This window comes from Barbus barbus, assembly GCF_936440315.1.
Source record: "Barbus barbus genome assembly, chromosome: 16".
Classification (NCBI taxonomy): Eukaryota; Metazoa; Chordata; class Actinopteri; order Cypriniformes; family Cyprinidae; genus Barbus; species Barbus barbus.
In genome coordinates, this window is record NC_136744.1 from 18,225,080 (window position 1) to 18,250,312 (window position 25,233).

General features: G+C 38.2%; 1 protein-coding gene across 9 annotated transcripts; it reads left to right on the top strand.

Annotated features, from left to right (window-relative positions):
• The first annotated feature begins 2,706 nt into the window (after positions 1-2,706).
• On the top strand, positions 2,707-24,822 carry ldb1a (LIM domain binding 1a). Of its 9 annotated transcripts, none has more exons than XM_079437401.1 (13): positions 2,707-2,865; positions 3,030-3,064; positions 6,032-6,132; positions 18,518-18,620; positions 18,820-18,864; positions 19,439-19,514; positions 19,734-19,839; positions 19,996-20,168; positions 20,505-20,627; positions 21,514-21,597; positions 21,677-21,800; positions 21,888-22,033; positions 22,563-24,822. In XM_079437401.1, the coding sequence occupies exons 3-13, from the start codon at positions 6,105-6,107 to the stop codon at positions 22,791-22,793; spliced, it is 1,239 nt and encodes a 412-aa protein (XP_079293527.1). In that variant the 5' UTR covers positions 2,707-2,865; positions 3,030-3,064; positions 6,032-6,104; the 3' UTR covers positions 22,794-24,822. The 9 variants fall into 9 exon arrangements, with proteins under 9 accessions (XP_079293527.1, XP_079293533.1, XP_079293525.1 ...); XM_079437407.1 differs by having other exon boundaries at positions 2,812-2,865; positions 23,172-24,821; XM_079437399.1 differs by lacking the exons at positions 2,707-2,865; positions 3,030-3,064 and adding an exon at positions 3,719-4,049 and having other exon boundaries at positions 21,888-22,039.
• The last annotated feature ends 411 nt before the right edge of the window (positions 24,823-25,233 follow it).

The window sequence follows — 25,233 nt, forward strand, 5'->3', positions numbered from 1 at the left end:
ACCTGTTTTTCGTCCAGCTAAAAACAGACTAGCCAGGCTGGGGACCAGTTTAAACCATCTAAGACTAGCAAACTAAATTTTTCATCAGATATTTGTTAAATATGCTGGAAAAAAACCCTCTTAAACTATTCTGATCTTAAGTAAATGTCCCAGACTAACCAGTTGAAGAAAGCTAAAACCCCTTTAAAACCAGTCTCCAGGTCAGTCTGCAGACCAGATTAGGCTGGTTTAAGATGATTTTTGGCAGGTTTTAGAGGAATTTCAGGCACTTTTCAGCTGGTCAGGCCTGAAGACCAGCTGTCCATTCAGCTAAAAATAGCTGGGAATCCACCTTAAACCAGCTCAGACTAACAAACCAAGGGGGCGTTTACACAACAGCTTTCAACTAAAAACTGAAAACATTTTATGAGTTTTGGCTGTTCCTTTACACGACAACAGTGTTTTGTTGGCCTGAAGATGAAAACTACAGTGCCTTGCAAAACTATTCATACCCCTTCGTTTTTTTCATGTTTTGTCATGTTGCAGCCTTATGTTAAACTGCTTTAAATTACTTTTCTCCCCACATCAATCTACACTCCATACACCATAATGACTAAGCAAAAAAACAGATTTGTGAGAACTAACACTGAAATAAGTACATTGCATAAGTATTCATATCCTTAACTAAATATTTAGCCGAAGTACCTTTACAGCCTCAAGTCTTTTTTGTTTGATGTGACAAGCTTTGCTCATCAACATTTGGCAATTATCTGCCATTTGTCTCCTCACCTCTTCACCTCTCAAGCTCTTTCAGGTTGGATGGGGCAGATGCACATTTTCAGGTTTCTCCAGAAATATTTGATTGGGTTCAAGTCCAGGCTGTGGCTGGGCCACTCAAGGACATTCACAGCGTTGTGTATAAGCCACTCTTGCTGTGTGTTTCGGTTCATTGTCCTGTTGGAAGGTAAACCTTCTGCCCAGTCTGAGGTTCTGAATGCTCTGGACTGGGTTTTCATTAAGGCTATCGCTATATTTTGGTGCATTGAGCTTTTCTTCTACTCTGACGAGTCCCTCAGTCCCTGCTGCTGAAAAACAGCCCCATAGCATGAGGTTGCTACCAGCACACTTTACCTTTGGGATGGTAATCTGCAGGTGATGAGCAGTGCCTGCTTTCCTTCAAACATGATGCTTGGAATTGAGGTTCATCAGACCAGATAATATTATTTCTCACAGCCTGAGGGTCTTTTAGGTGCTTTTTTGTAAATTCTAAGTGTGTTTTCATGTGTCTACACTGAGGAGAGGATTGTGTTTGGCCATACTGCCATAAAGCCCAGATCGATGGAGTGGTGCAATGGTGTTTGTCCTTCTGTAGATTTCTCCTGTCTCCAAATACAATCATGGAGCTCAACTAGAGTGACCATCAGGTTCTTCGTCACCACTCTAACCAAAGCCCTTCTCCATCAATTGCTCAGTTTGGCCAGGAGGCCAGCTCTAAGAAGAATCCTGGTTGTTTTAAACTTCTTCCATTAAGGGTAACAGAGAGTACATGCTTCCGTGACCCTTCAATGAAGCAGAATTTTGTTCTGAACTCTTCCCCAGATGTGTGGCTTGACGCAAACCTGTTTCTGAGCTCTACAGACTGTTCTTTTGACCCCAGGGCTTGGTGTTTGCTCTGATACGCATTATCAGCTGTTGGACCTTTTATTAAGACGTGTGTGCCTTTACAAATCATACCCATTCAATTGAATTTGCTACAGGTTACCTTCATCCAAAGTCTAGTAACACCTACAAGCAATATGAATGCTCCTGAGCTAAATTCCAACTGTCCCAGACAAGGGTATGAGTACTTATGCAATGGAATCATTCAAGTTTTCTTATTTTCAATAAATTTGCAAAGATATTAAAAACTTTTTTTTTTTTTTTTGCTTTACCATTATAGTGTATGGAGTGTAGATTGATGTGGAAAAAAGTAATTTAAAGTAGTTTAACATAAGGCAGCAACATAAACGTGAAAAAATGAAGGGGTATGAATACTTTTGCAAGACACTGTATTGAAAACGTGTTTCAAAGTTCAAGTTACCTTGATCGTCTTCATGTAAACTACAAAAATTACAAAGTGACATCGCCATCTATTGGCCTGGCATGCTTATTACAGCATTTTTTGTTATTTTCGTAGATCAGTGTGAACAGGGATCATCTGATCTGTATGGAAAACTTTTTAAAAACACAAAGAAGAAACTTCTCTGTTTTTTGTACATTGTTGTCATATAAACGTCCCCCAAGTTTTTTTCAGCAAGCCAATAAACCTTTCTTATTCACAACGCCGTATAAACTCTTCCCATATTCAATTTCACTAGGCAGACTCTTTGCTTTGTTTAACATAGTGCCTGTAAGGATCCGTCTCCAAACGTTGATTTGTAACCCATTTGGAGTGTTTTCAAATAACCTTCACATTAAGCAGTGTCCATCCTCATCTTAGGTCACAGGTGGCTGGGCTGCTGGGGCCCAGAACGAGTAGAGTTAATTGAACACAAGGCGCCCATCCGCCTGCCTACGTGCTCGCCGCCTGAGTGGAACTGTGTATTTGCAGCGAGTGAGAGACAGAATAATGCCGTGCCTTGTGTGCCCCGGCGAGCTATCACTGCTCTGCCGTTGCCATGGTGACAGTGCCCTCGCTGGGTACAGCGGGCTGGAGAAGTTGCTCTGGCTCTGCGTCATATTTATTCCAGTGGATCCGTGTGCTCTCTCCCGCCTCCTCCTTTTGCTCTCCTCTACGTTCTCTCTCTCTCTTTCTCTCTGTCCATGCTTTTTAGGGCTAATTGACCCAGCTCCAGATCATCAATACACTGAGCTTCGACTACCACAAACAGCACAGACTCCAAAAAGGTAAAATGTGGTGAGGCAAACAATGTGGAACTTGATTAGATTCAATTGCTTTTATTGAACTCAAGCTGTTTTAGTGTAATAAACACACTGCATTTTGTGTTGTTTTCATGCACTTAATTGAATCAAGAGTTGATTGTAGATCCTTCCTCTCTGTTTCTCGACAGCGTGTCCGGGAACACCAGTGTGACTGCGAGGGAAGGTGAGTAAGTGTCACCGCACACAGGTAAACATCTAAGCTTCCACAATGGTGGTGTCAGAGGAAAGACAGAGTAGGGATCATCTTTGTTTTCAGCAGATTCGGAGTGTGAGAGCGTGTGACTGAGGACGAAGGAGAGGGAGGGAGGGAGAGCGGGACCTGATTCTGTAGTCTGTGGTGAAGAGCATCTTCCGAGGCTCAGGGCTTCAAAGCCAATCTGTGGCTCTGAAAACAAAAAGCCATTTCCTACAGCAGCGCAAAGAAAGCCTTCAGTGTGAAATTATTCTCAGTGGAGTGGCTCTCTTTGTTCTTTGCTCGCTGTGTTTTGGACCGCAGCTCCTCTCGGCTGAAGAAAGTAAATCAGATGAGTTCATTAAAGGCATTTTAGGAGTAAGTAATAGCAGGGACTCGTCTGATTTTACATCCGACTGGCGGTTCATTCATTCGTGCGCGTGTGGGATTGAGAGTGTTGTCTCTGTGTCAGCATATTGATTTTGAGTGACAGGTGACATGTAATAACAGCGGTGCGATGAAAGCAGTGCCCTGTTCCCTAGATACGCCGGATGAGAGTCTGTGAAATCAAGAGGTTGCTGAGTGTTCTCTCACTCCCCCCTCTCTGGAGTTGTCAGGCGGCTTTGACAGGGGACGTAAAGAACCAGTGGTGTGTGAGATTCGGTAGTTAGAAGCACAGCCCACTGGAGGGAGAGTCTTTGAGAAGGGAGAGCAGGGGAGGCGTCGGATCGATCGTGGGTCTGACACGGAGCGGGTGCCATGTGGACAGGGACCTCTGTCTGTCCTTTGGGACTATGGGAAAGCCAATGAGTCTTTAAAAAAGGGAGGGCTGAAGATGTGAATGTGCACTTAATAACTTCTACGGTGTATTGTTTGGTGTGAGTGCTCAGCCGGTTTTAGATACTGATTCCTTGAAGAAATTAGACACCTTAGCACACTCTAAGGAGGCTGTTTCTCCAATGTCCCAGCACTCCAGGTACGTTTTGCATTTTTAATCTAAACTGTCTGTAGCCATTACTGAACCATTTTCTTGTCTGTACAAATAAATGGCAGTTGCCACGTTTATAGAACAAGGTATTTCTATGTTTTTGGACAGGTTGCATGGAAATACCATGGTATTCTTAAAAGTACTTTGATGTACCATTTAGACATCATGCATTTGTTAATATGGTAACAAAATCATTAAGAATCATTACTATACTCACTGAAAAAAAGATATTACTGTGTTTCTGACCATAATATTCTTAGAAGTACCAAGTAAAATGCAATGCTATATGGTAAGCATTAACAGTACCATTATCTTGTCATTATGAATAAATCACAGTTATTATACAGACAGAAAAAGTTACCATGTATAATGGGAAATGCCAAGATAACTTGATGTACCAGGTAGATAATAATGATATTATAACCATTAATGAAACCATTGATTTTGTTGATGTTGTCAGTACAAATAAATCACATTTAGTATATTCACACACACACACACACACATACACAAAAATATTATATATATATATATATATATATATATATATATATATATACATACTGTATATATATATATATATGGTGTGTGTGTAAATATACTAAATGTGATTTATTAAATCAAATATACTAAATGTGATATAATATATATATATATATATATATATATATATATATATATATATATATATATATAGAAAATGTTTCAGGATGTAAAAATTATTTGTCACTATGAACAAACCACAGTTATTGTACTTGCAAAAGCATGTTTTTTTGTTGTTGTTGTTTTTTTTGTACCATAAAAAGTTACCATGTAAATACCATTGTTTTTCCATCTAATCATTGTTCTCTCACAGGCGCTGATATTAAAATGATTGATATAAAAAATTACAATAATATATATTTACCGATATAATATTCCAAATAAAAATAAAACAAACTATAATCAGTTATTTTAAATTCTACAAGTGAATTTAGGCATCGCAATATTATAATAGGCAGATTGAGATTTAATTTATTAAATAAGTGTCTTTTATATTAATATTTATTATATTAACATTACTTATATTTGCTGTTTGCTAATAACTTCTAGGTAAATATTTACTATAAAAAATCTGTATAATATATATTATATAAACATTAACATTTGTTAAATGATGGCAAAGGTAATTTAAATGAAAAAGGGGGAAATAAGCATGAACAACTGAATATCTAATATTTATTGATTCTGATAAATAAATAAAAGTACCTCTAATATATTTTTGGGCTAATAACTAATATGGTACCAATATATTGTGCATGTCTCCCCAACAGTGCTTTTTTGTGGATGTATCAAAGAGTGAATAATGCATAGCAATGCATAGCTTACTAAAATGTACAGAATATGGAAAGAGCAGAAGGACGCCTGTATGAGGAGAAGGCAGATCAGTCATGCAGCAGATAGAGTGTGTGTGTCTCACTCTGGCTGGGGTGAGCTGTACAGCAGACCCCAGGGAGCATCAGGAGGGCAGGCTGTACGTGTGCTTGTATGTGTGTGTTTATGCAGTGTGTCGTAGCTCCACTAGGCGGTAATGACTCTGTGCCTCTGGGCTCTGGCTGCCTCTGTTTATCTCCGTTAGCAGCACAAGGCAAAAATAGGCAATACATGGAGAGAAAAAAAGAACAGCATCACATGGCCAGTGTGCTCTAAAATGTGCCTCACAGGTCACTTTGATAATGCTGGCTCTCGCTTTCCCTCTCCCTCCCTCTCTGATCCTCTCCTGTGTCACACACACTCTGTCTCTCTCACTCATATTTTCTCCCTCCCACAAGTATTGCAATTTGCATATTAATGAACCTGGGTGCAGTGTTGAGCAGGAGTGTAATTCCTACTTCCTGTTTCTCGCTGAGCTCTTGTTTTTACATTTTGATTTTTTTTGTGCCCTCCTCCTGCTGACTCCCCACCCCTTTCTGCCTGTTTCTATTTCTCAGAAGAAGCCCATGCTAACAGTGCGTGGACTGAACAACACCATTTCATTAAGAGCAGTGCCAAACATGTGAGAAGATGTCTGTTGGAGGTTGTGCTTGCCCAGGTAAGAGCTTTAATATCTTCTCTTCTGCATGGACAGCTTCAGACAGGAGTTGCGAAACAGCATGGGGTTTTGGGTAATGTAAGGAAGAACACTATACCTGGAAGACCACTTAGGTCATATGTTGCATTGTGCACTGTATCTATGGCCTGTTTATTTGAACTGGAAAGGGACATTAAATAAATCAGCATTCCTGTAGGGTGACATTTGTTTTAGAACTTCATTTGCGTTATTTCTGCACGTAATGGCAAGCATTTGTTTGTGCAAGAAATTTGTTCGTGATCTCAGAGCAGAGACTTCCTGGACATTGCTGTGGCTTGACTAGCCTCTCTGACTGGTGTGTATAGTTGCGTGGAGTGCTGTCCTTTTGTCAAATGACGTCAGCTATCGCTCACATCTTAAAGTGCTTTGCATAGAGAAACAAGTTAAGGCTTTTGATTGAGCAGGACACTGGCAGTTTAACTTCTGACGGTTATGAAAAACATATTCTCTTTGTTTTTCCTTCATGAATCATGTTCTGAAAACAATTTTAGGCATTGGTTGGTCAATTGCACAATCAGTCACAAGCATAAATCACTGTAAACTTTGTATACAAATTAGCATTATTTTACATTTGTGAAATTTTATAAATATTTATAGTTGTTTTAGTATTTATTACTTAGGCCTGCATTTATAATGCATACCAATTCATATTGGTTTATTAATAATTATAAATATAATACTTTTATATATTTATGCATCTGTATTTATCATTTGTTTTTATAAATATTTGAATTTATAAATTTCCATATTTTTATATTTATTTTTATATATTTAGATGTTTTGTTTTATATTTATAGTATTTGTATTTACTCACTTGCATTTAAAGTATACATTTGATCAGTTCGAATCAAACCCAAGACTTTGCCAGCACCACACTCTACTATGGGACAGAATCTTCATAAAAATCAAGTGATGCTCCTAAAGTCCTAACTTCATGTTGGTGATCTGACAGCAAGTATCCTCATAGGGAATCTCTGTTCAATGGCGGCATGAAATGTTTGGCCATACACCGTTTTTGAGTGTGTTAAGTGACATAAAGCTGCTAAGATTTAGAAATCTTAGTGTCTTAATGTTACCTGTTGGCCCTATAAGAGCGTAGCTGGTTTGAGTGTGGTCAAATATACTGGAAGCAGTGATGTAGCATATGTTGACTTTGCTGTGCAGCCCAGTGTGCGCCATCACCTAAACAGAGAGGACAAATTTACACCACTAGACACAAGGCACCCTTGTTTCTGACCCAGTCTTTTTCTCTCACAAGTTCTAGTCTCTAAATCACTTAAATACGTTTTTAATCGAGTCCATATGTTCAGTCTATAGGAGTTTCCAAGCACCAAACTTCATGTTCTTAAGATCTGTGGCATCATGGAAAGACAATCACTACAAGGCACATAATGTCTGTCCTCTCCCTCACTGCGATAAAGATTAAAAACAGGGTGAATGGCATCAAGGCAAGTTTGGACCAGTGTAGGGATTGTTTCTGTGCCATAAACACAAGGCAAGCAGTTTCTTCAGACGTTCTCAAGTCAGATTTTTATCTCAGCGCAAGAGGCAGCCACAAAAGCCTCTCTGGCAACCCCACTGATAAACAAGCCCAAATTTGGCAAGTTGCATTTGTTTAAAATCAAGTAACAAGGGTACATTTTTACAAGCGTAGTCATGGAAATTTCCACACACGTGTCCTGTCTGATTGCTTTCCTTTTTTTGTGAGGAGAGAGGCGGGAAAGAGTGCGAAGAGAAGAAAGGAGACGGGGCGAGACTGAAACAGAGGTTCGGAGCACGAGAGACGGCTCTTTCTTGCTTTTGTGTGGGGTCTCACTGTGCCGTTTCATAAAAGGCAGAAGAGCACTGTAAAAAAACTGCTTGTGATGTTCACCTCTGTCAGAAACACGATGCAGTCTGTGCTTACAGCGCACACCCCTCCTCTTGACACAGATTTCGTTTAAAGTCTGGTTTGTTTACATTCCTATGCTCATGTGGGCTGCACGTAAAGTGGGCCGCCGTGATCTTCCTGTCTGGATTCGCAGATATGTCGCTGAGCGAGGATTGCACACTTTTAATGGCCTCTTTTATAGCTTTGTTTGAGCTAGATAACAACCCATACCGACGCTTTTAAATGATACTAAGCTCCATCCAGCTGCTCTCTGTCACTCGACTCTCTACCTCTCACCCACAGGCACTCAATATCAGCATGTGTCCTGTTACCTCATGCAGAAAGTCACATGGCCCCTTGATTAGAAGGAAATTACTTTAAGCAAAGCTAAAATAGCAACCTCGGTCACAAAGCAAGCCTGTTTCAAGTTGCACAATGACGAAAGGGTTAGGGTGTGCCTGTCAAGTTAGAAGGAGCTGTGCTGATTTACTGTCTCCCTGCTGGATTGGCAATGCCTGTGCATGGTGCATTTAGTGTGCGCGTGTGCAACATCTCCCCCCTCTCCAGCCCGTGGCTCACAGATCTGTCTCATTACACAGAGCTAGAACAAAATGGCTTCCTGTGCAGAAAATCAGCTCCCCTCAACTTGTCAGTGTTAGATGGGGATGTTAGAACTCGTTATGTCACGTGTCAGCGATGGTGTGGGAATATTAGATGAGAGCTGGCATTTGCCAGCTGCACGACTCCGCCACAGCAAGAATCAATGCGCTGTCTGAACAAAAAGGACACATGATTTTACAGACTGAATGAAGATTTATTAGTGGTGCCTGATAGGATAAGCATAACTATTGCTATTGCTTATATTTGTACCTCTATTTGTATTAAGATTTGGCATGTGACTCACTGTGCTGTGGATATAAATGATTCCTTAAATTGTGCGAATTGATGATGAAAGGCGTGCTGTTACTTTTCCATGTGTTTTCAAACTGGCATCCTTCTGGGGACCAAAGGGTGCTAGGGGTCTGCAATATAAACAAATATGGAATCATTTTTTTACCACATTTACAGAATTTGACAATGTTAATGCAAAATGTTATTTTAGGGCAGTCAAAATCAGCACTTCTGTAGTTTCTTAGTAAAAAGAAAAAAAAAGAGTCAGCTAGTACATTAAAAACATGGGTGACAACATGCAGGTAATCACACTCTGGTACACCACGTAAATGTGATATTGCTATTATTTAAGCTGCTAGTTTAATAAACGGTTTAAAAACTTTGTTTTTAAAAGATAAAGTAGTTAATAAGATAAAATATTGACTGACTTACCTTTTAGGCACAATATAACCAGTCACTTTGCCTACTCTTGTGCCACCACCATAACTTACTTGCCAAACGAAGCTAGAAACGCACAGTAGTATTGTTTCGTTCCTGAATGAAAAAATGTTTTTGAACGAAATAGTGCACTATATTGTAGAATAAGTAATAGACCTATGCTATTAAGCTACTCTGAATTCCGTGTCTCATTCTTGATTGAGTCGTGTTTTTGAACAAATGATTTAATAGACGATCAAATGACTCACTTATACAAACAGTCACTTGTCGCCACCTGCTGGTGTAATTTGGAATAAGAGTAATTGGGTTAAGAAATCCTTTCATTAGAATAGACTTACTCTGAAGCCAAGCAATCTAGAAACCAGAATATAATGGAGACTTTTTTTTTGCTAGGGGTTGATACTTTACTTGGGCCAATAAACAGCTTTGCATCTACCCAAAACATTCTAGGAACTGCATAGCAACACCCTGACTTCATAGTGATGACTTTTGCATGGGCAAATACTTTGTTCAGAAAATGTAAGAATGTAATTTTGCAATCATGATAAAGAGCGGCTGCTTTAGTTGGACCCAAATAATTGTATAGATTAGCAATTGTAAATGTAAGACTGAGTGTATTGTGGAACTGCAGTAATAAAATGAGAAGTAAGCAACGGCATCTGTATCTTGTAGAGTGACGAGGATCAGCTGTTTGCTTCTCTATGATTTCCAGCTCAGTGGCTCCTGCCCTGAGACCTCAATAAACTCTTATGACCTGACCCTGCAGCTGCTGTTGCCAATGGAAACACACACAGAGTATGATTACAACAGATCCCACACTCTCTGTGTATACCTGAAGTGTGTGTTTTATGTAGGGAACACCTAAAGTGCCAGATCTGGTTTATTCCCAATGACAGCAAATGCGTTTTCCTCGGTATGTTTTACTGCTTATTGATTTTTCTCAGCATTCTCATCAAGTATTTCTCCAACTGCTTTTTGAGGTCTGACACTGGTGTTTGATGACATAGAGAGTGTGCCAACAAAGTCAACAAATACCACAGTTGCTTATTAGTCATTTATCAGACGCTTTCATATCCAAAGTGACTTACAGCATATTTATCACAGGTCCAGTCCCCATGGAGTGACCTGAGGTTAAGTGTTTTGCCACATCTTTAACCACTAAGCCGCTACTGGAGTGCAGCAGGAGGCAGAATATTCACAGTGTATTTGTTAAGCGTGGGCATTTCAGAGCCCTCATCTTACTTCCTCTCACAGCAGCGCAATGTGTGTTTCCGAGTGATTTAACGGCTTAAAGAGATGCTTGCAACAAAAAAAGCCAGTCAATTTAATCCACCAGTGGGTTCACTTAGCTTTGCATACGTCTCTGGCAATCAAATGCTTTTAGGTGGTAATGAGTGGTTTGGCATGAAAAGAAAGCAATCACCTGTAGAGTACAAGCTTTAGAAAAGCCTGCGAGACAGTTTGATCCCTGCTGGGTCATCAGAGCATCATCATATGGAAAACCAGAGGCAGGCTTTTAGAGCGTGTCTGTTGGGGTCAGTAAGATTTTTTATTTATTAATAATAATAATAATAAAAAAATAAATTATTAATTTTATTCAATAAAGGGTGCATTAAACTGATCAGAAGTGACAGTAAACACATTTAGCATGCTGCAGAAGATTTTTATTTCAAATAAATGCAGCTCTTTTTAACTTTTTATTCATCCAAACAATCTAAAAATGGATGTCACAAAAATATGAAGCAGCATAACTCTTTTCAACATTGATAATAAGTAATGAAGACCAAATAAGCATAGAGGGATTTCTGACTGGAGTAATAACCATCACAGGAATAAACTATATTTTAAAATATATTTAAATATAAAAGAGTTATTTTAAATTGTAATATTTCACAATATTACTGTTTTTACTGTATTTAATCAAATAAATGTAGTGTTTTATTGTATAAAACATTTAAAGGTAATCAGAATTTTCCTCCTGTTATATTGTACTGAAATATTTTTGATAAAAAAAAAAAAAAATCCAGATTTTACCAACATATTAGCATGTACATTTTATATTTTCTCACTAATGATTTTACCATGACATTTCCAGTTTGTGATGACAGGATAACAGTAGCAATCTCACAAAGAGTATTTAGAAAAAGAAATCGGAATATAAAATATTTCTATTGATTATAGAAAGACTTGAGAAATTTTCATGACTATTTAATATTTCATTAATTTCCAATCACATTTTTCCCTAAATCTACAGGTTTTCCAAGACCTAAACAAAATATTAATGCATGTGGTATATAAATGCTTAATCTGGATCTAGGGATTTATTACATTGATTTCATGAAAAATTTATGAATAAGGTGTAGACCATCTTTTGTGAATAGCACATGAGATTTTTCTCCTGCACATTCCTCCGAGTAGAGGACAGACATTAGATATGATTTGTACTGCAGTCATTCCCCCACAGTAGTTAGTATGGTCCTCACATATGTCGTCTGTCGCCTGAGCATTATCGTGCTCTGCCAGCCGTGTAGCTGTGAGCAGCCTGGGTGAGCGTGAGGCACATGGCTCCTGTGCTTGTGTTTGGGAGAGATGAGGCAGTGGCATAACAAAGAGCCCCTGGAGCACTGAGAGGCAAGCAGAGGCCTCATCAGGGAGAGAGATTTTGTCAGCCATGTCGGTGGAGGATGGAGTTTTTCCCACAGAGGCAATCCTTCATTCAAACCAGAGGAGTTAAAATGGGAACAGCTTCACTGCTGCAGATGAAGGGCGTTCATAAAGCTTCATAAAGCTCATAAATGAATTCAGCTAGAGCCCCCAGTGGAAGTTTAGCTATAATCATTTTCTTGTTCAGCATGTCTGGATGTGCCATTTAACCAAGCAGCTTAATAGATCCATAAGTTATCAGACCCACGTTGAGGTACCTGTCATTTAAATAATCTTCATTGGCTCCTTTAACACTCATGTGTAATTGTGAAGTGGGCCCGTGGTTTTTTGTGCTACAGTCTTTGGACTTCAGAATATTTGGACTTTATGCACGTTCGTGACACTAGGTGGCGATGTTGTTCTATCTGAGGGAGTCTGACCCATTTACACGTGCTTATTCAAGTTCAAGTCTGCTTTATTGTCAATTGTTCCACATGTATGGCACATACATACAGAGAATTGAAATTGCGTTACTCTCAGACCCTTGGTGCATACAGTTAACATTAAACACTGACCGTAGACGTTCAAATACAGATAAATATATGTACATACAACTATACAGATGTACAAATGAGGACATTGTAGAAACATAAAGAAAGAGATAGATAAAGTGGCATAAGGCACATGGCAGAATAGATAGAGTGACCCATAGGATGATGGGATGAATAGGATGTGACCCATAGGAATTATGAATTTATTATGTGCTGATTTGACCCACAGCTAGTTTAATATACAGTAGATTCTTTAGTAAAGTCTCTGTCTTGAATGCTCTTTATCATTCTGAAAGAGACAGTTGACCCAAAAGTTAATTTGATGTAATCATTGTCATTCTAAACTTGTATGCCTTTATTTCTTTAATTTTAACTTTAATTTTATTTTGATCCCAGTGACATTGTTTTTATATAATTAGGAAAAAATCAATGAAAAATTAAATGAAACAAATTATGAATTTTATTTGATTGATTTTAGTGTGTAACGTAACAAAATATTCAAAATATTTTGAATATATCTTTTTTGTGACTGGGTATGTTTATGCAGAAACCCAAGTAATAATTAAAAAAATTCAAACAATATGGATTATAAATTCAATGTTCCTGTTACCTAGTGGAGAAGATGAGAAATGTATACTCAGCTTAACAGAGCTGCTCACACTTACAAAAAACTAAAAAGAGAAACGAACATGTTTGTTTGGAAACCAGTTACAATTTTAAAGTCAAATTTGTATCACAATTTACAGTTGGATTACTGAACTTCAGAAAATCAATAATGAGGTGCTTTGACAGTTGCTGATTTGAAAAACAAAAAGGTGGGAATAAAGAACCCTGAACTCTTACAAAAAGAACCATTTCACCATGAAAGGATTCTTCAGCATGCTATGGTTCTAAATAGATAAAGAACTTATGAATAACAATTTTGCAGCCTTATCAGTATTTCATTAGGTTTATGCTCCTCTTTTTTAAAAAACATGCTGACCTTTTTCTGAGAAAGTACTGATATCACAAGGCAAAAGTTCAGCATGATAGAATTTGCATATTTATTTGCTTATGTATATTGCCTGTGAAGACAGGACATTGGGATTTGTTTTTGTGACAAATTACAGGATCAGTCCTTTTGCGGCAATTGCTTAATGCTGTTCCTGGAGATCCCACTCTGCAGAGTTTATTTCCATAACCGCTCGGACACCTGTCTGTTGTTTTGAATGTTTAATTAGAGTTGGAACTGGATCTCCACAACTGAGCCAGCTGCCTTTTAGACAGTTTTCAGCCCAGATCTTTTGCTTTAAGCAACACCATCACTCTGTTACATAGTATTGGCATTTATAGATTGCAAATTTTGATCAAATTGAGCCAGTCATCTTTCGCTTATGTTACATTTAACTCTTAAATTAATAAAATCAATTTAAAATAGATTCTAGATCTTAGCTCTCACTAATCATCATAATAGTGACTTTAAAACACACACACACACACATTGGTGGTTTAAGGGGACTCTCCATAGATGTAATGGCTTTTCTAATGTACAAACTGTATTTTCTATCGCCCTACACCTAAAGCTACCCCCTACAGAAAACTTTGTGCATTTTTAGATTTTCAACAACAACAACAAAAAACACCATTTATGTTGTTTAAGCCTTTTGAATTTCACAGTCAAATTTTGGTTATAATAGTTTATTGTAGCAAATAAGTTAAACCTCATAAATTCTGACAATTAGGTTTTGTGACAGATTCACAGCTCTCGATTTTACTGAATGGTCCAAATGACTTCAGTTAAGAAATTAAGAAAAAATAAGAAAAATAAGAAATTCTTCCATTAAGAAATTAAGTTATCATGGGCAAATTCAAAAATATCAGAATCAGAATGAGCTTTATGGGCCAAGTATGTTTACACATATGAGGAATTTGATATAGTGACAGAAGCTCCACAGAAAGACAGCAACAGGGCACAGATAATCAAGTTCAAGTTGAAATTTATTGTCATTCCGCTACATGTGGGGACATACAGTGGAACGAAATGTTGTGCCTCACAGGACCACGGTGCTACATAAATACAGACATACAACAATGAAGTAAAAAAAACACTATAAACCTATACACAACTAACCTACTGACAGATTTTAACTATAAGTATACTATATATAAATATTTACCCTATACAAACTAAAAAATAAAAGATGAAAAAATACAAACTATACGAATGCTTCACATAAATACTGTACATGTGCAAAGAGAAACATTGTGAGTCAAGCAGCTGGTTGGGGAACAGAGCAGGATGATTTGTAGTGCATGAGCATGTAAACATACATATATTGCTGAGTCTTTTGTGGGATTGTGTACACGCAGCAAAGTGTGTAAAGTGTCTAGTGCACATAGAGGAGAGTGTGTTACTACAGGTGGTTTGTACAGGCCCACTCACCTGTGTGTAGCACACTTCGAATTGCACAGAAAAAAGTTCCATACAGTTTTTTTCTTTGGTGTGGTAAGGTTGGGGGGTGTTTGGGGTGGGGGGTGGTCCATGTTTCAGGAGGTAGGGGTTTGCATGGGGTTTCAGAGGGGGGCGGGGTGATTTGAGTTCAGGGCTCTCATAGCCTGGGGGAAAAAGCTGTTGAGCAGTCTGGCGGAGCGGGCTCTGATGCTATCATACATCATTATAAAAGAATAATATACAAATATCCAAATAGGCAATGTACAAAACAGCAAAAATACAATATATAATATAGACAATTATGTGTGTACAGGTCTGATATGTGCAAAATTGAAATGAAAAAAATTAATTAAAAATAAGTAAAAATTTATAAATACTAGAGTTGTGTGTTCCGCGTTTTATTGTCAAGTGTTCATGAGATGGATTGCCTGAGGGAAGAAACTGTTCCTGTGTCTGGTCATTCTGGTGCTCAGAGCTCTGTAGCGTCGACCAGACGGTAACAGTTCAAAGAGGGAGTGTGCTGGATGTGAGGGGTACAGAGTGATTTTACCAGCCCTTTTGCTCACTCTGGATAAGTACAGTTCTTGGAGAGTGGGGAGGGTTGTACCAATGATTCGCTCAGCAGTGCGGACTACCTTCTGTAGTCTTCTGAGGTCAGATTTGGTAGCTGAGCTGAACCAGACAGTTATTGAAGTGCAGAGGATGGATTCAATGATGGCGGAGTAGAACTGTTTCAGCAGCTCCTGTAGCAGGTTGAACTTCCTCAGCTGGTGAAGAAAGTACAACCTCTGCTGGGCCTTTTTCACAATAGAGTCAATGTGATTGTCCCACTTCATTTCCTGGGAGATGGTGCTGCCCAGGAATCTGAATGACTCCACTGCAGTCACAGTGCTGTTCATGATGGTGAGTGGGGGGAGTGCAGGGGGGTTTCTCCTGAAGTCCACGATCATCTACACAGTTTTGAGCGTGTTCAGCTCCAGGTTGTTAAGACTACACCAGACAGCCAGCTCCTTAACCTCCCGTCTGTAAGAAGACTCATCACCGTCCTGAATCAGTGTGGTGTCATCTATATAATATAATAAATATAAGACAGATTTATATAATTATTTTACATAGAAATTGAAATATACTAAATGTATATCATGTATATAAAATGTATTTTTCTTGTATATTTTATAAAATATTTAAAAATATCTATATTCTGATGTTTTTAGTGTTTCATTTTTTTATTGTGTATTATATGCATATATAATTTTTTAACTTGCAAAGATTCAGATGTTTTAATGCATTCTTCTTTATTTATTTATTTACTTTTTTTAAATCAAAGTTACTAGTTTAAGTGCTACAAACATACTTTAAATAAATGATTTTAGAGAGCATATCACCAGCAGGGTCGTCAAAAGATGTGTAGGTGCTAAACAAAGCACCCTCTCTGCACTCATTGAAGTCATGTGCTAGTTATTAACTTATTTATTTATTAAAGTTGAACTGTAGTCAACTCTAAGCTGTTTTCTTGTTTCTCTTTCGACACATTTACAGTATAGGCTTTCGACCTGAAGTGTATGCAGGATGAGAGTGTAGGCTGTAGTAGAGTGTGTCTGGGGGAGGGGTGGGTTTGATTGGAGGGGAACGCGAGGGGTTGATGCTCCCCCAGAGCAGGGAGTGTTGAGGGGGGTTGCACGGAGAGAAAGAAGGGCCTGTACCATTGTTCATGAGCAGGAACAAAGGGTGGCACGGGCACTTTTCCTCGTTACCCCCTTGAGTCCGGTTAACACGGTCTACAACTACTAGCGCTGAAGCTGCATTTTGTAACTGCTTTTTGCACACCACCATGGTTTGAACGGGCTGATGTTTCAGCTCACCTCGCTTTAAGAACAGCGACCGACAGCGGGATTATAATCAGGGAGCACCGGGGAGAGAGAGCGTCGAATTCCAACTTGGATTCCTGCAGGTGCGCTTGAGCTTCAGTGCAACGTTAATTCAGAGCAACGTTTCGTTTTAAAGCGAGAAAACGTGAAAATAAATGCGTCCCCATGGTGATGCTGTTTACTCTGTTGGGATAATCATCGAACCTGTGCGGGCCTTACCTGTGTTCCGAGCCAGGCCTAGCTAAGCTAGGCTATCAAGTTTGTCGTTATAGTACACAAATATGGCAACTCGCTAGGAATCATTTGCTACAAATAAATCAGCGATAAGTGTTTTGAATTAAACGATGTGTCTCTTAAAAATAGTTCAGTGCACTTTATTATGAAATGTTGTGTGGCTACAATTTAGTAGTAAGTTAGCTTAGCACAAATGTTTTCCCCAACAACAGAGAGATGAGGATGAAGTGGTTGCTATTAATCTGTGTACTCAATAATACTGTGTACTGTGCAGTTCTTTGCAATATCATGAGTTTTAGTTGTGATAAATTATAATCATTTGGGATTCAAATTGATTTTTACTTTGTGTAAATAGCATTATAACACGTTGTTTTTCTGGTAAATTCAGTGAACTAAGCAATTCTTAGAACATGATTTGATTTATGATTTAACATGACATTAAGTTTCTCAGATGCACTGTAAACTGCAGCTCTCATGTAACGAGAGTAACGTTAGTTGAAAAGAATGTGCATGACATGTCTTAGTTTATTTTAGCTGTGCTGATTTCTAAAACGCACAGAAACACAACATTGCCAGGATGGGGCATCAGATCTGTGTGACCATGCATCATTTTTCCAGTGTTTCTGGTTGACTGTCATTTAAAATGTGGAAATATCAGGAAAATGTAATATTGTGAAAAGTTGTGGACATTTCTATAGTGAATATAAATGTTTGTTGTTATGCTAATTCAACTTATTAAATTATTCTTTAGTAATTGCATTCCTTTTTACTTTTATTGTATAGGCTAGCGTTTATATATTGTGACACAAATGTGTACGAATCATGAAGTGCACTTTATGGATAATGTTGCATTATAAAGACTGAATTGTGCATTGCATTAGATTAGTCTTTGTACAGGATGTTTTGGGGTTGTTGCTTTTAGCTTGCTGTTTCAGTTTAAGTGAATTACACACTAGGCCTAACTAGAGTTACGTGAATCCTCCATAGGGGATGGGGGATGGGCTGTTATAAGCTACAGGGAAATCATCACAATGTCACGTGATCACATAATGGTGTTTGCTGACCAGGGTGTGGGGAGACTATCAATCTTAAAAATATATATTTAGCATATTTATTATTTCAGAGAGATATTCAAGGTACCATTTACTTCAGTCTCAGATCACCATGCATTTCACTAAGCTAATTGCAAGGCTAAACAGTGGACATGAATAACTCAAGCCTTCTTATGTATTCAAAAATATGACGTTATGGAGAATTCGGGCCAAAAATAGGCATGTCTTTGTTTACCTACAGCTGCACTACATGCATCAGGATTCTACTGGATGTGTTTGTATGCCTGTCTGTGTATTCTGTGAATGGACTCTAAATTGAAATGTACAGTTTGTCATGTCTGAATGGTGTTCTCTCTCTCATTATCTAGGCTGTTCGTCCAAGTCATTCAAGCTGTACTCCCCAAAGGAGCCCCCCAACGGTAGTGCCTTCCCACCATTTCACCCAGGCGCAATGCTGGATAGAGATGTGGGGTGAGACTTGTGATTATTGTTTTGCATGGTGAAGAAGATATAATATGTTTTTGTCTAATGTGTGTGTGACCATTTTCTAGTTTTAAAGTAGTTGTTTGGCATCTAGCTAACATCTAACTAAAGTAAACTGATAATACACTAGATATTTAATATGAAAGTTGCAAATTTTAAGGTCTTCATAATGCTCTTTATATTGCAGTCCGACACCGATGTATCCCCCCTCTTACATGGAGCCTGGAATAGGGTAAGTACTTATTTGGCCGTTGACATTTTTGTCTATAGCAGTTTATTATCAGGAGACAGACAACAGGGTGTAATACAAAGTGTATGTACTAAAAAAAAAACTTTTGGTTTCACTGAATATTTTAAACTATCACAAGCCTTTTCAGACTCTGCTCTGCCTGTTCACTCAAATTGTTTGGTTATTTTCTGGAAAAAAAGTAGAAATGTATTGTTATAATTCACGCACACATACACTACTGTTCAATGGTTTGTGGTCAATACATTTTTTAATGTTTTTGAAAGTCGTTTCCTATACTCACCATTTACTATGAACTATTATTACAATATAAATAGCTGTGTTCTTATATTTTTAAAAAATATATTTTATTCCTGAGATACCAAAGCTGAATTTTCATCAGCCGTTACTCCAGTCTTCTGAAATTATTCTAATATGCTGATTTTGCTGCTCAAGAAACATTTCTTATCGGTCTTGCTGAATAAAAGCATTAATTTCTTTAAAAAAGAAAATCTTTCTGACCCCAAACTGTTGAGTAGTGGTGTATGCTCAATAGCTTCATAATAATGTCATGTTACAGGAGGCACACACCGTATGGAAATCAAACAGACTACAGAATATTTGAGCTCAACAAAAGACTACAGAATTGGACAGAGGTAAAAAAAAAAAAAAAAAAATCGCATTCATCAACATTCATGGTACACATTTAAAAAGGGAGTAACGGAAATCTTATTTTCATTTATTGAAATGGAAACAGTATGTTGTTGGCATGCATGCAAATCATGCAAAATCATGGAATTTAAATGCTTGTTTAGCAAATGTTAGTTTATTTTAATGAAGATTATAGGTGAATAGTGTTTTTTGTGCTTTCTCAGCAGGACTGTGACAATTTGTGGTGGGATGCGTTCACTACAGAGTTTTTCGAAGACGATGCAATGCTGACGATCACTTTCTGTCTGGAAGATGGGCCCAAACGATATAGTAATGTCCTGTTTTGTAAAGTCACTTCAGTGATTTTAATGTTTGTGTTTGAATTTGACCCTGAATAATCAAATATAGACAGATACATGAGAAAATGCATTCATATTCTGGTTTTCCCCACTGTATCTGAATCCCAAATTTTAATCCTGTTTCCAGCTATTGGTAGGACGTTGATCCCTCGGTACTTCAGGAGTATTTTTGAGGGTGGGGCCACTGAACTCTTCTATGTGCTGAAACATCCCAAGGAGTCTTTCCACAATAACTTTGTGTCCCTGGACTGTGATCAGTGCACCATGGTTACACAGAACGGCAAACCCATGTTCACACAGGTATCATTTTCCTTTGCGTTTATTGCCACGGTTTAAAACATTAACTTAGCATATCCTTTGGTATGTACACCGTTGTACACCACACCACACTTTATGAAAAGTTTGTTATCAGAAATAAATCCTAAAAATAGCCTTCATGTGTTGCCCGTTCATTTCCTTTTCAAAGTTAACGTGGTGTCAGAGAAGGTGTATATTAACTCTTATTGTGATCTTAAATGGACTTCAGAGTACTTGAGTACTATGAGCTCTGCAATAAGAACATAACAGTCGAGTTTATAGCAGGCCACCTCCACCATTGCCTTTTGATGAAACTGAGAAGTCCTTTCATCTCCTCAGGTGTGTGTGGAGGGCAGACTGTACCTCGAGTTTATGTTTGATGACATGATGCGTATAAAGACGTGGCACTTCAGCATCAGACAGCACAGAGAGGTCGTGCCGAGGAGCATCCTGGCAATGCATGTGAGTTTGGGATATTTATTTGTACTGTTTTCAATCCTTTGTTGCTACAGCATCTATTCACATCATTTCAGTGCTTTCAATATTGACAGTCCTTATGATTTGTCCTAGACCCCCTACCCAAGTGTTTATTTACACAACTGTTTAAAATTCTGGGGTCAGTAGGGTTTTTTTGTTGTTGTTTTTTGAAAGAAATTAATATTTTTATTTACCAAGGACACATTAAATTGATCAAAAGTAACAGCAAACTTTCATAATGCTACAAATGATTTATGGTTCAAATAAATTCTGTTTCAATTAATCAAGAAATCCTGATAAAAAAGGTATCATAGTTTCCACAAAAATATTAAGCTGCACAATTGTCTTCAACATTGTTAATGTTTCATGAGCACCAAATCAGCATAATAGAATGATTTCTGAAGAATCATGTGACACTAAAGACTGGAGAAATGGCTGCTAAAAATTCAGCTTCACCATCGCATGAATACATTTCTATTTTAAAATATATTAAATTATTATTATTTTTTTTAGTTGTAATTATATTCACAATATTATTGGTTTTAGTGTTTGTAATTAAGTAATGTAGCATAGGTGAAGATAAGAGACTTCTAATTTTTAAACAAAACTTTTGCCATTAATTCAGACCATTTTCTAGTTCCATTTTCTAGATAATTTCAGCTATGTGCTGTTTTTTGTTTTGTTTTACTTTATAATTGTAAAGACATTTTAAGAAAATATTTCTTACCTTTTAACTGTTTGCTTTCTTTTTTTTTTTTTTTTTTTTTAAGTTTTGTAAAAAAAAAAATATATATATAGTTTCAATAGATGTCTTTAGAATAATTTGTCTACACACAATATTTGTTGATTTACTAAATTTCTTCCTCAACAGGCCCAAGACCCCCAAATGCTTGACCAGCTATCAAAAAACATCACAAGATGTGGCTTATCTAACTCTACGCTGAACTACCTCCGAGTAAGTTAATTTCCGTCAGTCCACAGAACGGTTGATATGAAATAAAAAACATTACTAACAGGTTTTTTCTCTCCCATAGCTTTGTGTAATCCTGGAGCCCATGCAGGAGCTGATGTCCAGACACAAGACGTACAGTCTCAGCCCACGAGACTGTCTCAAAACCTGTCTGTTTCAGAAATGGCAGCGGATGGTGGCACCACCAGGTGAGAATCGGGCGACTTTCATCTCAAGTCAAACATCCAGCAGTGTCCCACCCGAGTCTCAGATATCTCCCTTTGGTCTTTGTCCAGCCGAGCCGGCAAGACAAGCCCCCAACAAGCGAAGGAAACGAAAAATGTCCGGCGGCAGCACGATGAGTTCCGGAGGGGGCAACAACAACAACAACAGCAACAGTAAAAAGAAAAGTCCAGCCAGCAGTTTTGCGCTCTCCAGCCAGGTACCTGTAAGCATCTCATTTTGATGTCCATTTTGAGCTATGGGAGTCGGGTTAGCTGGGAGGAGGGTGGACCAATGGTTGTATTCAAGTTATGCCTCATATTAGGAAGACAGACCCAACATAGAGACAAGTGGACATGATCCAATGCTGGGCAGTCCCTGGTCCTTTAGGGCCGCAGGTCTGTGGGTTTTTTGTGCTTTTTGTTAGTCTGTTGAGTGTTTTGAGCTCCAGAGACGCAGCCGACACTAGAGACCCGAGGTGGAATGAACCCGTGCAGCACTCAAGGATCCGGGATGCCCACCATGGCAGAGCTATTTAGTGTTCAGCATGGTGAACGTAGCCTTTTCACATACAGCACTGCTGGTTTAAGTTCCCGTGCTGGTTTGGGCTTGTAGTGGGCAGAATAGTGGAGGTGTAGTTCCTCAGTGCCTTCTGCAGTTGCGATGTGGTGTAGAAAGCCACCGCGTCCCCCTACGGAGCACCCCCGGGTTGTGGGGATAATGTTTGCGCCCCTTCCTGTCCCCTGCAGGATGTGATGATGGTGGGAGAGCCCACTCTGATGGGAGGGGAGTTCGGGGATGAGGATGAGCGGCTCATCACGCGGCTGGAGAACACACAGTTTGATGCGGCCAATGGCATCGACGACGAGGACAGTTTCAACAGTTCCCCCGCCCTGGGCACCAACAGCCCCTGGAACAGCAAAGCTCCCTCCAGCCAGGAGAGCAAAAATGACAACCCCACCTCACAGTCATCGCAGTAGAAGTGTTAGGGGCTAGCGAAAGGCTCGAGGACCCGGTCCTTCACTTCCGTAATTGGCCATGCGAGAAATTGGCTATCCTCCTCCTCTTTTGCCGTCAGACATTCCGTTTTGTTGATTCTTTTGTTTCTTTGAGAGTCATTTTCCAACACCGTCCGTTTCTGTGTCTCGATCAGGCTTAGTGATCAGGCTGTGGGTTATTGTTCCAACCTCGGGTCTCTCTGTGCGTGCTGTGCTTTGACACGCATGGCCGTTTCTGTTGTGCTCACTTGACAGGAAAGGATCACTTTTTATCTGACCGTTTAGTGATATGACCATTGTGTGCACCTCAGATTCAAACCCAAAGCTCCGTTTTTAAAAACTCAATTATTTGTTTTGTAGGACCTGGTTGGAACAAAAACCTGTACAGTTCCGGAGCTTGAGGACCGGAGTTGAGAACCACTACGTAAAGTCCTTTAAGTAAAACTAAATAAAGTGTAAAGCATTGAGGTTCTTGAGTTTGGTCATGCCCGAAATGGTCACTGAGAGCTTGCCTGACCACTACGCCAGACTCAAAAGAAGTGTTTGATTTTTATTATTATTATTTTTTAATTGTTTGCATTCTGTTTAGTTTCTTGTTCTTTTTTTATTTTTTATAACAATTTCTAAAGTGAAAAAATAAGCAAGCAAACAAAAACTCTAAATATCCTTTGCACTCTTGTCACTGTATTTTGGATCTATTTTTCTTAAAAAATGATTATGATGAATTTTGTTCTTATTAAAGCAAAAATTGATAATCTTTAACTGGAAAACGCTGTCAATCTCAATGTAAAATAACAAATTTTGTATTGTTACTGTTACCAATATTATTGTAAGTAGAAGCTACTTTGCTCTAAGCTTTACACCTATCTGTCTTTCTGTTTCTGTTTTAATCATCTTTGATAATGAGATTACATGATCATAGCATGTATGTCTGGGAACTGCATGTGTCAGACATTAGCTATCGCAGCTGTAACAGTCTCATTGTTTGCAGGATCTAAATCCTACACTGTTAGTACAACGGCTGGTGGCACATTTTGTCCAGAGACCGTAGCTATAAACATTTTGTTTCCTGGAGATTTTTAGCCTATTGAAAAGAACAGACTGAGCTCAGTGCCTGTCATTCACAATGATTATTAGTTTGCTTTGAAAGTCTAGGGAAAACATCAAATTAGTATGCCAGCCATTGTTTTTTCTTACCCGATGCTACAGACCAAGGAGCAAGATCCTTTAATCAACACATTTATATAATGTTTTTGTTTTTTCATCATTTTGTTTGTGTATTTGTGATTGTATATTTAAGATTGTAGCCAAGTTCTGTATAAGTGTAGTTCTATTTACTCCTCTTAGAACCCCTGTGCCCTTCACCCCTTCATATGTCAAAAGTAAAGCTGAACCTCTCATTTCAAATTGTTTCTAGATGCATTAAAGGTACAACTACCTTTTACACGAGAAGGTAGATTATAGTTTTTAAGTCAATGTACAATGTATTTATTTTTTTAAAGTTTTTGCCATTGCATTATATATCGAGGCGATACATGTTGCTGTGTATTTGATGTTGCCTTTGTACATTTTCACTTTTTATGTTGTTTTTTTTCCTTAACCTAAGATATACAAGTCCTTGAATGAATCCTTAAGAATTCTTATTAAAATTTGGATAATTAAACATAATCAGATCAATAATTCCAAGAAGCCCCTTTGAGGTTAGTGTATTAGGTTTTAAAAACAACAGAGGGCACTCCATTGTAAGGCTTCCACTGACTTATAAAAATGGTCTAAGACTAAACTATATAGTTAAATGTAACCATTCTAAGGCATACAAATCCAAAATGATTTTTTTCTTCAATGTCATTTGTAAAATAGTGTTGTTTCCGGTTCATTTCTCAAATCGGCCATAAAGCTCTTTTCTGTGTTTTCAGAGCACCTTTGTGGTTGTTTTACAGATATATTTTTGCTTCGTGTCTGCTATTGACAGTTGATATATGGTACCAATAAATCTCATTTTCACAAGCTATCATGCCTGGAATGTGGTTAAAATATACACATCAACAGTACATAAAAAACTGTGAGAGGCTACTTCAACACTGGGTTTCTGATAAGAAATGTGAACAACTCATGACGCATCATATTTCCAGGTAGATCCTCTGCAAACAGATCAGATCTGGAAGTGTTTTTGTTGTAGTATCCTGTTCTGTTTGCTGACCTGGGCGTTTGTAAGTGATAAATCAATCGAAGGCCACCAGGAAGCATTCATTTCCTACTTTTTAACCACTGTTAAAATGCTAAGGCAATTAACAGGAACAATAAGGAAACTAGTTAAAGCAGGAACATTGTATTAAATATTTGGGTTGCTTAGCAATATTATTATCCAACTTATATTTTCATTAAGCATCCACAAGTGCTTATTCATCTGCTGTTAAATGTT